Raw genomic sequence first — 15,407 nt, 5'->3', positions numbered from 1 at the left:
GCTCAGAGCAGAGGAAAACAAGTTGTTTACTAGAAATTCAGGGTCTGATGGTCTGCTGTCCCCAACCTAGTTTGTTTCCATGTTTTTTAGATATGCAAAGAGTGCAGAATAAACATGGGGAGTAGAGATTTCTTTTTGGAGGGTCTGATTTCATCTCCTGCACACACACATTCTTTTGCTTGTGAATGTTTAATTTCCCAGTATCATTCACTGAAAATATTCTTTCTCTTTAGCATCTATTTGGAAATCAGTTTTCTGTAAATGTATAGGTTTATGTCTTCTGTTCTACTGGCCCCTGTGTCTCATTTTTGTCAGTATAGCACTACAGATTTAGAGTATATTTGGAAGCCAGATAATATAATGCCTCCTGATCTGCTCTTTTGTGTTTATGTTTTAATGATTTAGTTCCATAAACATTTTAGGATTCTTTTTTCTACTTCTATAAATGATAGTACCAGTATTTTCATGGGTTTCTCATCAAACCTGTATATCACTGTTGGAAGTGTGGACATTTTAACAATATTGTTTCTTCGAACCTGTGAAGACAGCATGCCGTTCCGTTTCCTGTGTCCTCTTTTATTCTGTAATCAAGTTCATCCTTCGTTAAATTTATTAATGACTTTTTGTATAGCTAGTATAGGCACAGTGTTTGAATTCTATCTCAGATAACTCAGTGTTGGCATAGAACTTAAGTTTTGCGTATTGATTTCGTTCCTTGAAACTTTACTGAATTTACTTACTGATTCCAATGGGTTTTCTGTAGAGTCTTTGAGGTTTTTATTATTATAGCAATGATAATGATCATAATAATATTTTGTGTGATTCTCATGTGCAGGGTCACGTGAGTGTCACCGCTTCTGTGTAGAGGTCAGAAAACAGCTCCTGAGTGTCATTCTCTTTCCACCATGGGAGCCAGGGCTCCAGTCTTGGTCCTCAGGTTGCAAGGTAAACACTGCTACTTTCCCGAGGGGTTCTGGTTTTAAGATCCTACCCTTTGCACGTGGTGACAATTTGGTTTCTTTGTTTTCTAATATTAATGTTCTTTATTTGTTTTTCTTGTCTAATTGCTCTGGTGAGAACTTCCAGTGCTCTGTTTAATAAAAAGAGTGAAAGTTGGTAGCTGTATATCTTTCAAGATTTTAGAGAGAAAGCTTTTAGTTCTTCTCCATGTGTTATTATGTTGACCGTGGCCTTGTATAGGGCTTGGTTCTGTTATATCTAACTTGTCCAACGTATTTATCACAAAGGGATGTTGGAGTTCCTCAAATGCCTTTACCTGCATCTACCCCGGCAATCAGGCCTTTATTTATTTACCTTTTGTATCCCATTCTCTCGATCTGTCGCATCCTTCCTTACATCCCTGGCATGAGTCCCACTTTACCATCGTGACTAGCTGTCATTTGCAGCACCATGACTAGGAACCGCCATCATAGTGTTAAGTCAGACACGCCAGATACAAGCAGACGGATCCTGTAGGACATCATTTACGTGCAGAATTTAAAGATGTTAATCTCACAGAAGCTGAATGTAGAATCATGGTTACCAGAGGTTGAAAGTATGCATGTTGGATTAGGGATAGAAGTGGATCAATGGGAGTTCAGTTCTAGTTAGATATGAATAAGAAGTTTTGATGTACTATTGCACAGTAAACTGGCTAGAGTAATGATGATGATAATACTTATATTGTATATTTCAAAATACTAGAACAAAGGTTTTTGCATGCTTCTAACACAGAGAAATGCTGAGGTTCACACATTGAACCCAATGTGAATGTCACACAATGTACATATGCATTTCAACATCACATGGACCCCCATGCTACGCACATTTTCTGTTATCTCTCCTCAAAAATAAAATTTATTTAGTCAGGTACGGTGTTGCATGCCTGTAATCTTTGCGCTCAAAATTCTGAGCCCGTAGAAGAAGACTGTGGGTTTAAAACTAGCCTAGGCTACACGGAAAGTTAGAAGCTAATCTGTGTAATGTAGTGAGACTAAAAATAATTTACATAGAAATAGAAAAGCAGAGCTTAAACTTAGAAAAAGTCAGACTGAGGACAACTTCTTTCCCCAATCCTGAGCTGAATCCCACCAGCAGATTCCTCTTGAGGTGGTTAATAAGAGGGGCGTGCTTTGTTAATTCCCTATCTCGCCATTTATCTTCCTAAGAAGTCTTTTTTTTATTGATTTTTATTGAACTCTACATTTTTCTCTGCTCCCCTCCCTGCCTCTCCCCTCCTTCCTCCAGCCCTCCCCCAAAGTCCCCATGCTCCCCCTCATTAGAAGCCCTGTTTGGAAGTCATCTGTTCTAGGAATTTTTATTTACATTTGGTCTGTTGGTTAGACCTGGCACCTTGGGTGTTTTCTTCTGTCTGTTCTAATGCGTATGACCTGTGTCTTTTAACAAAAGATGGAAGCAGAAGACGGAAGCCCAGAGTCCATGGATTCCCCCTTTGTCTCCTTCGCATCCCTCTGTGTCGCCTTTGCATTTCCTAGTCGGGTTTCTGGCTTTGCTGTACGTAAAGGGGTTTGCGTCTTCTGCCTTGCTGTCCCTTCGAGGAACTTTACTGATTTCTTCACGGGCTATTTGTTTTCAGTTTGATTCTGTCCTGCTCTACATTTTTTTTCATTGATAATAACAAATTTCACCTTAAAACTTTGTGTTGTCTCATTACGTTATCGGTTTGGCATTTGTGTATTTTGTTTATGTGCTCTCTGTTTTGATTGGGACACACACTTTTCCTGGCTCACATACTATAGTATTACGACTGTCTCTAGAGATGCTTGTTTATTTAAAAAATCAACTTCGGCTTATCTACGGATGTACCTTCTCATGAACATTTTTTTCTCTTTTAAGATTGTAAATGCACAAGACAAAACTTCCACCTCGTGGATGTCTAGATAGATCATGAGTGTAGTTGATATTAAAGATTGATTCTCCAACTGAATACTTCTGACTTCATTTCTCAGCCTGCTCATGGGATGCCCACGATCCATGTTTTCTTTCGGGAGTCCGTGAGCTGTGCTTTTCCGCGGCTACAGACCTGCCTCCAGGGCTGCAGCTTAGAAAGGCTTTTTCGTTTTCTCATTTACTGATGGATCCGTGGGGGGAAAGCTTAGTTGGATTTGAGGGAAACCCAGAAGTAGCTCACTTGTGATTTGTAATTTACATTTGTTACTAACCCATCAAACATGATCAAAGGCTGATCTTGTGCATTGGATAAATGACATAGGGCATCATTCAGTGTCTCATAGAAATGCCACGTACCTTATACACCAAGTTTAAAATATTCTGACTGCCATATTTAAAAAGAAGTAAAAAGCAACTGGTGAGGGTGGCTTTAATAGTGCATTTTATTCAACCCAAATAACTGAAGTAAAATATAATTTTATTCCACACTAGACATATCACGATTGCTCAGTCGCTGTATTTGACAGTGGATATTGTGCGGGGCAGTGCCGCTCTTGCTCGGGATTATGTATAGAGGGGCTCCTTAGAAAACAACAGCCTCACATCTTAGCCTCTCTGGAAGTCTTTTTGAATGTCTATGCAGAATTCTGCTCACACCTGTGATAGCACATCGCCATACCCAAGTCTGAAGGAGGCCTTTTAACTGACAAGAAGTTGATGAACATATTTAACTGTATTACTCTAATATACTTTCTCCATCTCTTCTAATTAAAATAAGATTATCTTACAACTTCTGGAGTGAAGATCTGTCATAATAGACTTAGAACTGTGATGGAAATGCTTTCATTAAATGCAAAGATACCCTGCGAGGCATGCCATCTGATCTCAAATTTTTAATACCGTTAATATACCCTTTTAATCTCTGAAGCATTTAGAATTTAATAGGGACTCCTTAAAGAATAACAGAATTATAAGGCTCGCAGAGTTGCTTGAAGTTGGAAGTACTCACAGTTCACGGCTCGGGTAAGTGCAAAATTCTTCACTTGGCTGAAGCCACATTTGTTGGGGGTAAAGGGGGGCTGTCCCAAAGAGCGTGGAAGTGGAGGTTAATCACGTTTTCCAGTAGTTGTTCTTGGTTGTATGGAAGCCGTGACTTGACTGAGCGTCCTTCAAGAGGCTGTATTCACAGACACAGGGATGTGATGCCCACGGCCTGAAAATCTGATCTCTGCTTCACAGAGCAACTAGTGAGGTTATTGTAGTTACAGATTCACCAGCTTCTTTCACCTCGTACTTCACACAGTGGGTTCTGATTTATTGGGTTCCTCTATCAGATGAGCTTCCTGTAGACAGTAAATATTATTTTGTTACCTGTGTTGTTTCATGTCTCATTTTCTATTCAGATTACAGTCAATAATAATAGGGTATCCCCTGAGGGTTTTATCTCATTTTATTTTTTTATGCTTGAGTTTTAATAGACAGAGCAATTGTCTACTAAGGGTTAGAAGAACACGATTCTGTTCCTCCCTCTTTTAGGGGTAGCTTGAAGTTTGTTTTCTCTTGTCTTAACATTTAGAGCCACTCCACTGGTATAACTGAGAGATGGTTAGGGAAAAATTCAGAGAGGAATATGGCAAGATGTTGCTGCTCTAGTCAGAAAGTTACATTTCTTGGTATTTTCTCCAATAAGTATTTTCTTCCCAAACAGGATGCCACCCACCACTGGGGTATAGAAATATTTCCTGTAACCCGAGTCTGTAAGAGACATGCAGTAATCAGCATATGGTCTCCTTGGAACCACGATTCTGCTAGATCCAAGAAGACTTTTCAAAGAAAATAGACGAGAGTCCTGAGATTCTAACACTAAGACTCAATTGGATAAAATAAGCCAGGAAGACCCACAGGGGGTTTGAGTGACAGCCCAGAGAGCCACTTGCCAGCGGCCTTCCAGCTTCCCTTGATAACCCCAGAGACTGCTGCAAAGGTTCAGTCCGTCCTTAAAAGTTTCATTCAGTACTTCCGGGTAGCATCAAATGAATCTGCCTTCGAATCCAGTGCTGGATTATAGGTAGCGCCAGTAATGCACAGGCATCACCTGGAGGAAAGGTTGCCAGGACAACAGAGAGCCCATGTGGTTCTCTTACGTCCAATTTTTGGACCAGTATAGATTTGTTGTTGTTGTTGTTGTTATTTTGGTCTTGTTCTCTTTTCGAATTCCTCATAATTTTAGTTTCTAACTAAACCCCTCCTCCTCTTCATCCTTCACCTTCCCCCCCTTTCTGCTTCTTCTGACAACTTTGAGCCAAGGAGGCCTCGCGCTTGTTCCAATAGTCTGTTTCCTCAAGGTTAAGCCCTTGGCCCCTTGCTAGCCCAATCATCTCCAAGGCTTATCTGTACTTTTCCATCTGTTTCCTTTAACCGTCTTTTTCCATTGGCCAGCAGCCCTGGGCAGCTGAACCTACATCAACCATTCATTATAACAAGAAACATTTTAGTATTCTCTGCCATCCAGCTCTGAAGCCGGCCTAGCCGCCGAAAGCCCCTCATTTCCAGGGTGCTTGTGAGTAAAATAGGTTAGTTGTGCTAACTGTAGGGTTTTAAGATTTTCATGTTAAGCACCTGAATTTGTAGCTGTGGAAGAACGGCTTGTTTTCAACGCTTGACATCCACCACGTCTCAGAGGCATGCCTTCGCCAAGATCATGGTGAAAGTTTAATTGTGCCCGACACACAGGGCTGGTAACAGGGCTATAGGTCTGGGGGGGGGTTGTTTGATCGTCCTCAAAGCTACGAAATTTGTAGCATTGGAACCAATTTGCTATTATGGGCTGCTTTTGAAGGCATCTTAAATGGTAACTGTTTGTTCAAACAAAATGTTTTAGCACTTCAGTTACCAGCATTTAGAACATTTTTCCTCCTTGGCTGCTTCTGACCTTTCTAGTCTGTATTTTAAAGATCCCTAGACACCCCGGCTGAGGGGTGCCCATGCTGAAACTGACCTTTCAGCCTCCCAGAGTGCCCATTGCTCGTTTGAACTTTTGCTTGACCCACCTTTATCCTTCCCTGTAAGCCATGGGTCAGAAGCGATTCCTTCCCGGTGCATAATAACTTGGTGATGCGATTGGCTTCGTGTGAGTTAGGAGGGCTTGCCTTTATTCAGTTAGAACTGGCTGGTTTAGAGCCTCAGCTGACTTCTGCTTTTTTTTTTTTTTAAAACGATGATATTGTACCGGGTGGATAGACAAATGTCCTTTATCAGAATCACCTGGGGTGCTAATTAAATCTTTAAATTCTCAAGCCTGCTGTATCTGAAGACAGGGAACTAGGGTACAGGATTTTGTTCAGAACAGCTTTCTCAGATGATTTTCATGCATTCAAAAATTGTCATATGCTTCCCTCCTTCTCTCCTTCCCTTCCTCCCTTCCTTCTTTCCTCCTTCCCTCCCTTCCTCCTTCCCTTCCTCCCTCTCTCCTTCCCTCTTCCCTCCTTTCCTTCCTCCTTCCCTCTTCCCCTCTTCCCTCCCTCTCTCCCTCCCTCCCTCCCTCCCTCCCTCCCTCCCTCCCTCCCTCCCTCCCTCCCTCCCTCCCTTTCTTTTGTTCTTTCTTTCTAGTGCCGAAGAGTGAACTCAAAGTCTCACGTGTCTGTGCTCTGCCCACTGAGCTATAGCCCCTGACTTCCTTATTTGAGAGTTTGAAATGCTCCTGAGGTTTTTATCAAACGTGGCGCAGAGGACAACAACAGAGCACCCTCTTTTAGCACAGCTTCAGGAGGCCTTTGCACACATTTGAAGAAATGCAGCTCTCCCTTTTGGGTCTTATAATCCCCAAATTAAAAAGCACTGAGTCGCCGCCAAGGCACGGTTAAGGCCTCTCCAGTACTGTAGCTGGTCCTTGCTTCTGTTTTTTGGTATGAATGGTCCTAGGATGTCACAACTTCTTATCTGGCAGCTGTGCACTATGTGTGAAACACTGGTTACAAAAAGATGAGACTCCTCTTAAAGGGAAAGCTGCATTGTCTCCTCGGTGTCGGAAAACACCCCCAGCTGGCCTTTCTCATGAGTGGGAAGGCTGTGAACCATGAATGTTCCATGAGCAGAGCGTGGTAACAGGAAATATTCTCAAGTAACAGCAAGAGATCTAAGTGACGGATCTGAGAGCTGAGCTCAATTTGGAAGGTCATAGGTGATCATCGTAATAAAGGGAAAGTCCAGACTGTCTAAGTCAGTCTCAAAACGTGACTTTGTAGGGCTGTAAACTGATACCCACTAGGTCTGCAGCGTGGACACACTGGTGAGGTATCAGAAGCAGGTACTTTTGACTAAATAATGAGCCCACATCGTTAGGAAAAATCAGAGGCAACAATAAGGAGGCAAGGCGGTCCTTTAAGGAAGCCACAGTGACTGGGCTGGCAGCCTTATTGTCCCTTTGGAAACTGTGTCCACGTATTTTTTTAGTACATGATACTACTCTCTGCCACCCATCCCTCCAGCTGATTGCTCAAAGAGAGGAGCGCTTGCTCAAGCTTACTCCATTGGATTTCTTTGAAGAAAGTGTGATTTAAGTACAAAAGACCACAGAAAGGAAAACTTTCTATGGTGACCTTTTTTAGCTTTCTGGCAGCGTTATACAGTTAACTACTTTCTGATGTTGACCACTCTGACTCTCTTACTTTTTTTTTTTTTTTGTTTGTTTGTTTTTTTGTTTTTCGAGACAGGGTTTCTCTGTAGCTTTGGTGGCCTGTCCTGGAACTAGCTCTTGTAGACCAGGCTGGCCTCGAACTCCCAGAGATCTGCCTCCCGAGTGCTGGGATTAAAGGCGTGCGCCACCACCGCCCATCCACTCTCTTACTTTTTAAAGCTTTCCATCAAATCCTTTCCAGAATTTTTCAAATGGAAGGAATTTAGCCTTATACAGTGACAGAGTCTGCTTAGAATATTTCTTTCTATAGTTTATGCAGACTGAACAAATACTGGCATAGAAGTCAGATAGCTGGATGGCGAGGTCCAGGGGAAAGTGGGGCTTTTGCAGGCCCAGCTGCTGCTTGACTAGTGGCTAGGCTGCAGATGAGCAGCTGTGCATGTCTGCAACAAAGTGATGTTGATCATTGCCACATCCCAACTTTCTTTTTTACATGCTTAAGAGTAAAGCATTTTTTCATTGTTTTTAAAAATTTGTTTTACATACCAACTAGTTTCTCCTCCCACTCAGTTCTTGCTTCATGAACTATTTCATAGCATTGGTTTGTCCTTTTGCTCAGAGAAATTGATGCATGGCTTCCATTTTTAAACTCAACCTTGACATGTTCTTTTCATTAGATACCACTATGTGTAAACCATCAGTTAAGGACAGGCTGACATTGGGCATTCATAGCAGGAAGAAGGATTGTGAAGCTTCTTATGCTGCCCACCACACCCTTAGATTTTTTTGTATTTTGGTTGTATGTGAAACGGAAATTATCTTATCTAAAGCTATGCAAATGTCTTAATGAGACAGAACTGTAATAATCTAAGAAAGAGTTTGGGTTTCACAATGGTAAGGACAAGCAAGAGGCCATAATATTATTAGGAAGTTATACTTGACCAACCTGGGCATGTGGGAGAGTAATAGCGAGTTAGAAAACTGATTTTCTACTCTGGTCATATGTTTGTTTACTCAATCCGTAACTTGGGGTAAATTCTAAAGCATAATTTCCACACCTGCTAAATGGTAACTATCCAGTGGGGTAGATGGCACATATGGTGGAGTTCTCCAACAGGATTAGTAAAGGGATTCCTCAGAGGTAAAGCGGATAGGCCAGGGATTGTGGATGAGGTCACATACCCTGTCTAGGCACAAGGGGAATCAATTATGTATCTGCTACTCGTTAGACGTGCTGACAGGACACATCCAACCTGCTGTGACAGGGCAGAGCTAGAGTATGACTCCGCGTTAGGACAATCGGGCAGAGCCTAGCTTATCGAATTGCCTCACACCATTTCCCTCAGTCAAGCTAAGAGAAAGATCTCATTCAGTACAATACACCGCCCACTGACCCGTTAACAGGAGATTCCTCTTCACGTTCTCACGGGTGCAGCATGGTAGAAAAGCTTCCTGCGTCTTGTGTTCTAGCAACTCCCCAGATCAGATGTCAGCGTCCCGCAGAGAGCCAGCCTTGCTAGGTAGGCATGGCATGTGGCTGCACTAAGGCTCTGCCATCCAACTTTCCTCCCACCCAGCTGCCTGCCTTCATCAGCTCCAACAGCCATGACGGTGCCACTCCCACGCAATTCAGCGTACAGCGTTCCGGGGGTTCCTAAGCATTGGGTTGGAACCAAACAACAGACGGAGAGGTTCTGTTGCGGAGGGGCTGTAAGGAGAGGTGGACCGTGAGGCAGGGAGCCAAATGGGCCTTCTGGCAGATGGAGGTCCCGAAAGCAAGGTGGTTCAGCTGTGGAGATTCCTAGGAAGCTGCGGTTTTACACCCTCCCTTTCTTATCTTTCCCTTCTTTCCTGTGACCGATGCCCACTTGGAGGACGTCTCCGCTGCTCATTTCCTGGCAATAGTCAGGTGTCTTCTCGGCCCCACAGGTAGGAGCTTCTCTCGAAGGCTGAGCTCCGACAACTCCATTATCCTTGAAGAAAGCAGCCAACGTGGTATACAGATGGTATTTGAAATGTATTTGTTTCGGTGTCAACTGCTCTGTTCTGAACATAAACATCAATTCAGTGACTTCACTGTTGTAAGTGATAAGTTGCGGCGGCATCGCTTGCGTCTGAGTTAAACGACAGCGGCAAAATGGAAAATCACCATTAAAAGGCTATATTTGCATATTTTATGCTGTCAAAGAACACGGCACTAATGTAGCATAAGGAGAATTCTTAAACAGAAACATTGCAGCCTTCGAAATCGAAGGAAGACTTTTTAAAGTGCCGAAATTTCATTTATAAAAAGAAACAGGGAACGTTTATTTCCCTGGCAAAATAATAAGAGCACTTTCTGGTGACATTTTTAATAGCATATTAATTTGAAATGGTAATTTTGAGAAGTAATTTCATTTACATAAACACCAAATGCATTCTAAATGCTTGGCATTATCATAATGACTGGAAATTTAATTAATAATGATAGGGATTTAAAATCTGACATAACCTCCTTGAATTTTTGTATTTACTCCTATTGAACTTGCATGCTCAACTTCATTTGTTTTAGTTTTGCGGAGCTGAACGATTCTTCTTCCGCTTCGGGAGTTTGGAATTGTCTCTCAAGAGGTAGTCACAGGAAAGTGAACTAGCAGCTGCCAGGCCTAACTGGTTAAAGGTACAGAGGCAGGCATGCAAACAGACATGCAGGAATGCACACCAACACACACACACACACACACACGCACACACATGCACGCACACACGCACGCCCGCACACACAGACACCATAATGTTAATTATTTGACTGCTACATTGTTGTTTTTTGCTGAGATGGGTGAACTTAGTGGCTGTTCTTTTAATAATAAAGGCAGGGGGTCTTTTCAAAGTTATAGCTAAGTTATTGTATCAAATCAAGACAGGGAGGTATAAAGCCCACAAGGAGGGGAGAAAACGTTTCTCTTCCTACCCTGAAGACGCATACAAGCACTATAAACAGTTTTGATGGTGGGATTCCTTAGGGTGGCCTCTTGGTTTCTTTTCTTCTCTTTCAAGGGCACGCCATGACGGTCAGCGAACCGCATCCTGCTGATTGCGGGATCTTCTGTGAGACACAAGACAGCGGGCGATCTTGCTTTCAGAAGGCTTGAGCAGTTTGGGGATTCAAAGGTTGAGAAGCGAACCTGGAATTTGTCTGTTAGATGAGTGATTCCTAGGGCGGACAGTTCTCTCGGCAAATGTCAACACAACCCAGCACTTTCAGTCACGTGCTTCGTTCCATCGCATTTGCTGGTTGGCCACTGCTGTTCAAATCCTTGATCTCTTTGCTTCCTAGACTAGATTATGCCAAGAAAGTCGTGAGGATATACCGATTCTGAATTACAGGGCAGAACAGGCACGTTATGCTCCTCCCAGGCCTCTCTTCCGCTCCTAGAAGGCTTTGCCGGCACAATTTCCACAAGCTTTGACCGTAATAATTTAGGGACTTCTCAGACAAGAATTCTCAAACGACGCATGCGCGACAGCTGCTTTACCAAAACAGTGTTTGTCCTGTCGACCCCAGGCGGCTCTTCCTCATTTTCTTAAGTTTCCATCCGCCCAAGAGTTTCAAAACATTAGATAAAATGGAAAGAGAAGATGAATTCCCTCAATTTACTCCAAATTCTTTATTCTGCGATTTTCATTGAGCTCGAAGAAAACAGCAATAGAATGAACCAGTTACCGGTGGACTAAACGGCCTGGCTTCAGAGAGCTGTCAGTCTGTATAGCAAGCCAGTCTCTACTCGGAAATTAGAAGTTCATGGCGAGCGCACTGTGCGGGTCCCACGCACTCAGTGCGGCAGGTCTTACAGTTGGAAAACCCCTTTATAGTTAGCCACGGCTGTCATTGCACTGGATCCGCCGTTCCTAATATTGTTCTGTTCTCACGGCCCTTTTCCTGGAGCAGTTCATTGGGCCCCAGACAGATATGAATGGGCCCAATGGAGACAACAAACACAGCCTGATTAAATATCGCCGGAGCGTCTGATTGGCTGTTTTTAAACCAAGGAGGGGGCTGGTGATGAAATTTCAGCAATAGATCCATAAACACATAGCAGTAATATCTGCGGTTAAAATCAGTTTAATATCCTCTAGTATCATTTTATGGCTCCCCCCCCATAGAGTTTGGTCTGACAGATTTAAGGTCTTTTACCTGCTAATCGTTTCTATGAATCTTGAACGGACTAGGCTCTTCTTACCTGAAATTCTAAAGCAACGTGGTATATTAGGAGAAAGATGTCTTGATAAATCAGCTGTGCTAACCTCCCCTCTCAACTCCTCCACCTGCCATAAAATGCTTGGAGAGTGAAATCTAAAGCAGTCTCCTGTTCTCTAGTGGCCTCTCCGTTTGTCATTTTGGAGGGGACTTTATTCAGAATACAGTTATTTCATTTATACCTGACCTCATGGAAAGATTCATTTCACGGTTCTTTCCTTGGTGGCTTCAGAAGCACTGTCTTAGGTGGCTAAGGTTTTTCTTTTGTGTCCTTTCAAATGAATGGGTAAGAATAGAATTGGGACCTGGGATGTAAACAAGAGATCAGGTTGTCGGAAAATCCTTAGACCCTCATCCCTGCCTATCTTTATGTGTGCTTGAGTTTCATCCCGTGCCTCGGTTTGCCTTCCGGCAATTCTGACCTCTGCTCCCTAGAGCCACTTCAAATCTGCTCTTTCCTTTTACCAAATAGAGACTCAGAGATAAGTAATAGTAGAAATAAAATGGGGCATATTTATTTCCATCTTAGCTTTTCAAATGTCTGTGTCTGACACGTAGAGACTCCCATAACGGCCCTGCCTCACTGCTTTCTACATGATCTCTGTGCTGTCCCTGTCTCTTTCTTTGGCAATTGGTGTCACAAAGCCCTGTCTCCTCTTGCTGCCTAAGATGGGTGCTGGAAAGATAAACTGAGAGACAAAGAGAGACCATGGTTTCGTACGTGCGTCTTGGAGTTCAAGTGCCTTTCAGAAACAACAGATCATTTTTAATCTGACATCTTCCAATTAAATTGATCGGGAGATAAAACACATCCAAAAGTGTCAGAATTATGGAAGTTAAAAGACTCAGAGAATTGCAAAAGCCATTCGTGCTCCTAAACCTTCAGGAAAGGGAATGTCCTTGAAAGGTCTCCTAGCAGGGAGTTAGAGACCTCAGCTGGGGGCCTGCTGTCATGTTGTAATCACGATAATTTATAGCACACCAGCTCATCCCCTTTGCCTCACCAGGGGGCCACCTGGAAGTTAGTCAGCTTGAGGCAAGACCAGAATAAAGGAAGAGGGAAGGAAAATGAATGGTAAACTCCCTCCAAGGAGTCTGTGCTATGATGCACACTTCAGGGCATCTTTCCCGGGGAGTCTAACTTTCAGACGGGAACACATCTTCAGTTTCTGCGTATATGTGCTATTAGAGAGGAGTTATGACCCGCACAGAGATTCCTCCAGGATCTTTGGCAGAGGTTCAAGAATGACTTCAACTTCATTCATTCATTCATTGAGTCAGACACTCACTCATCGAATATTAATTTGGGATCTGCCAACCGGGTCACAGAGAGACAGATCTCTAGAACGTGGGTGGCTGAACACTCTTTGGAGTGAAGTTGGGAAGAGACGGAAAGAGAGGCAAACAAGACGATGTCCGGTATTCTACCGCTTCGGCCGTCTAAAGCAGTCTTGCTCAACTCTGGCTCTTCACACCTGAGTTTTCGTGAGAAAGAGACATTGGTGTGCTAGAAATTTCAGATGGGGAGAAGGAGCAAAAGAGAGGGAAGGTAGAAACGGAGAGGTGTTAGCTCTCGAAGTTAGACAGGCTACCTCTTAGTGATTTTTACGGCAAGCCATTAAAACAATCTGCACAGACGCTGCAGCGACTGCGAGAGTCTTGAGAGGCACACGCGTGTCCACAGGTGAGGCTAACAATACAGTGGAACAGGAGAGTTGTGGGGCTCGTCTGGATTCAAATCTTGACACTGTCTTCTTCTAGATTTGTTCTCTGGCGAGTTGTTTGCAAATTTCCCGCTACATTATCAAAAACCTGATATTGTTATAACCTATATCAAAGACTCCTTATGAAGATAAGTGAAGGTGTATTCACAAATAATTCCTCTCCTTTTGAAAGATAACTGGGAAATACGTGCCTGCAAGTTCTCTATTTGTCTCTACTCACAACTTAGATTTTTTTGTGTATAGCACATTATTATACTCCATAAGCTACAGTAACCATTTCTTAAAATTCTCCAAGATGACTAGCAAGACCGAGTCAGTACTCTGCCAGCGTGTCCCAACCTAAGACCAACAGGGTAGAGTGGTAATGGGGGAATTATGTAGGTTGAGTTGGACTGTTCCAATGTCTGTGGGGAGAGCTTTGATCATTGCCTGGAGCCAGGAGATCCCTGCTGAACGCAGGGAGCGCCGCTTCGTGGACTGAACCCTGAACTGTGGAAGAATGAGAAAAGCTAGCTGAGAATACGCTGCCTCACAACCAAGCAAGGACGGACTTGCTCTCTGATGCTGACTATGGATGTGATATAGCCAGCTGTTCGAGCTGCCTCAACATCATGGAGATGATGGGCTGTAACCTGGAAATGAGCTAAAAGCTAAATCCTTCCTATCGCCAGTTGTTCTCTTTCGAGATATTTTATCACAGCCACAGAAATGAAACCAGGACAGGGCTGTTCATTGCATTGCTCCCAAAGTCAGAAAAGGGTCCTGACTGACACTGGGGGATGGGTTTTAATTCGTCTCTTTAGCTCCAAACCCAACAGTGTTCTTTTGAGTCTGAGCACTCTTTAGGTCTGAGCTTGTGAGGCATCTGGTATTGTGAAGACTCAACAACAACAACAACAACAACAACAAATCAAAGAATGGAAAATTCAAGGCCAATGCCGGCGTTTGAAAGAAAGAGTGTCATAACACTGGGCAGAAGAAGAAATGGCTTAGGGAGAGCAAGTCAAGGGAACAGAGACGTCTTGGTTTGAAGGAAGCAAAGCCAGACAACGGGAATCAAACATTGGATCTCTGTAATGGGGCTGGAGCTTTGACACAGACATTTGTGCTGGTGGGAAGAAGGGAGTAAAACACAGAAGAATGGATCTTTTCCTGAACCCCCAGTGGCTCCATCCTCTCTTGAGACCTCCTCAAGAAATCCTGGGAAATCTTCCTCACAGAAGATGATGGCAACTTAGACCTAAAAAACGTCTCTTCACATGGTGTTCTGTTACAGAATGAATGGCAAGAATTATGAAGAATAGGCCGGGAGGTGGTGGCGCACGCCTTTAATCCCAGCACTTAGGAGGCAGAGGCAGGTGGATCCCTGTGAGTTCGAGGCCAACCTGGTCTACAAGAGCTAGTTCCGGGAGAGCTAGGACTGTTACACAGGGAAACCCTGTCTCAAAAAACCAAAAAAAAAAAAAAAAGAATTATGAAGGAAAATAGTTTGTTTTTTTTCCCTAGAGCACGCTTCTACACATAAATGCAAATCTTGGTTAATAGTGGTTAATAGTCTTCAGTTAATGGTCCTTCCAGAACAGTGCTGGGCAGTTGTAGGGCCAGAGTCCAGAAGTATAACTTCAAAGGAGAAGCACCTAGTTTAGAAACGAGAAGCTCTCTGTTCATGCACCAACTATAAGATCCCATTTCTGATTTTGATCTGCAGTCGTTTTTGCAAGCGCCATCTGCTCAGAGTAGCTCTCTCTCTTCCACACTTTCCCTAGGAGCGCGCTGGATAGCTTGTTTTCCTCTTCCCCCTACAAAGCCTTTCTTTTCCTTAGCCGGAGCTTCTGTGTACTGGGTGAAAACGGGGTTGAGGAGGTGGAAAAATGAAATTGTCATCTTTTGTGGTCAGCCG

General features: G+C 43.3%; 1 protein-coding gene across 1 annotated transcript in view; it reads right to left on the bottom strand.

Annotated features, from left to right (window-relative positions):
• Positions 1-3,376: 3,376 nt before the first annotated feature.
• The window catches only part of Tmeff2 (transmembrane protein with EGF like and two follistatin like domains 2), a 265,542-nt gene continuing 253,511 nt past the window's right edge, over positions 3,377-15,407 (bottom strand). Inside the window, exon 10 of the mRNA XM_057758745.1 lies at positions 3,377-4,253. Coding sequence (XP_057614728.1) covers positions 4,241-4,253 — 13 coding nt within the window. The 3' untranslated portion in view covers positions 3,377-4,240. The remainder of the gene's footprint in view (positions 4,254-15,407) is intronic.

The sequence above is a fragment of the Chionomys nivalis genome, chromosome 26, assembly GCF_950005125.1.
Source record: "Chionomys nivalis chromosome 26, mChiNiv1.1, whole genome shotgun sequence".
Lineage (NCBI taxonomy): Eukaryota > Metazoa > Chordata > Mammalia > Rodentia > Cricetidae > Chionomys > Chionomys nivalis.
This window is presented reverse-complemented; position numbering and strand designations above follow the sequence as displayed.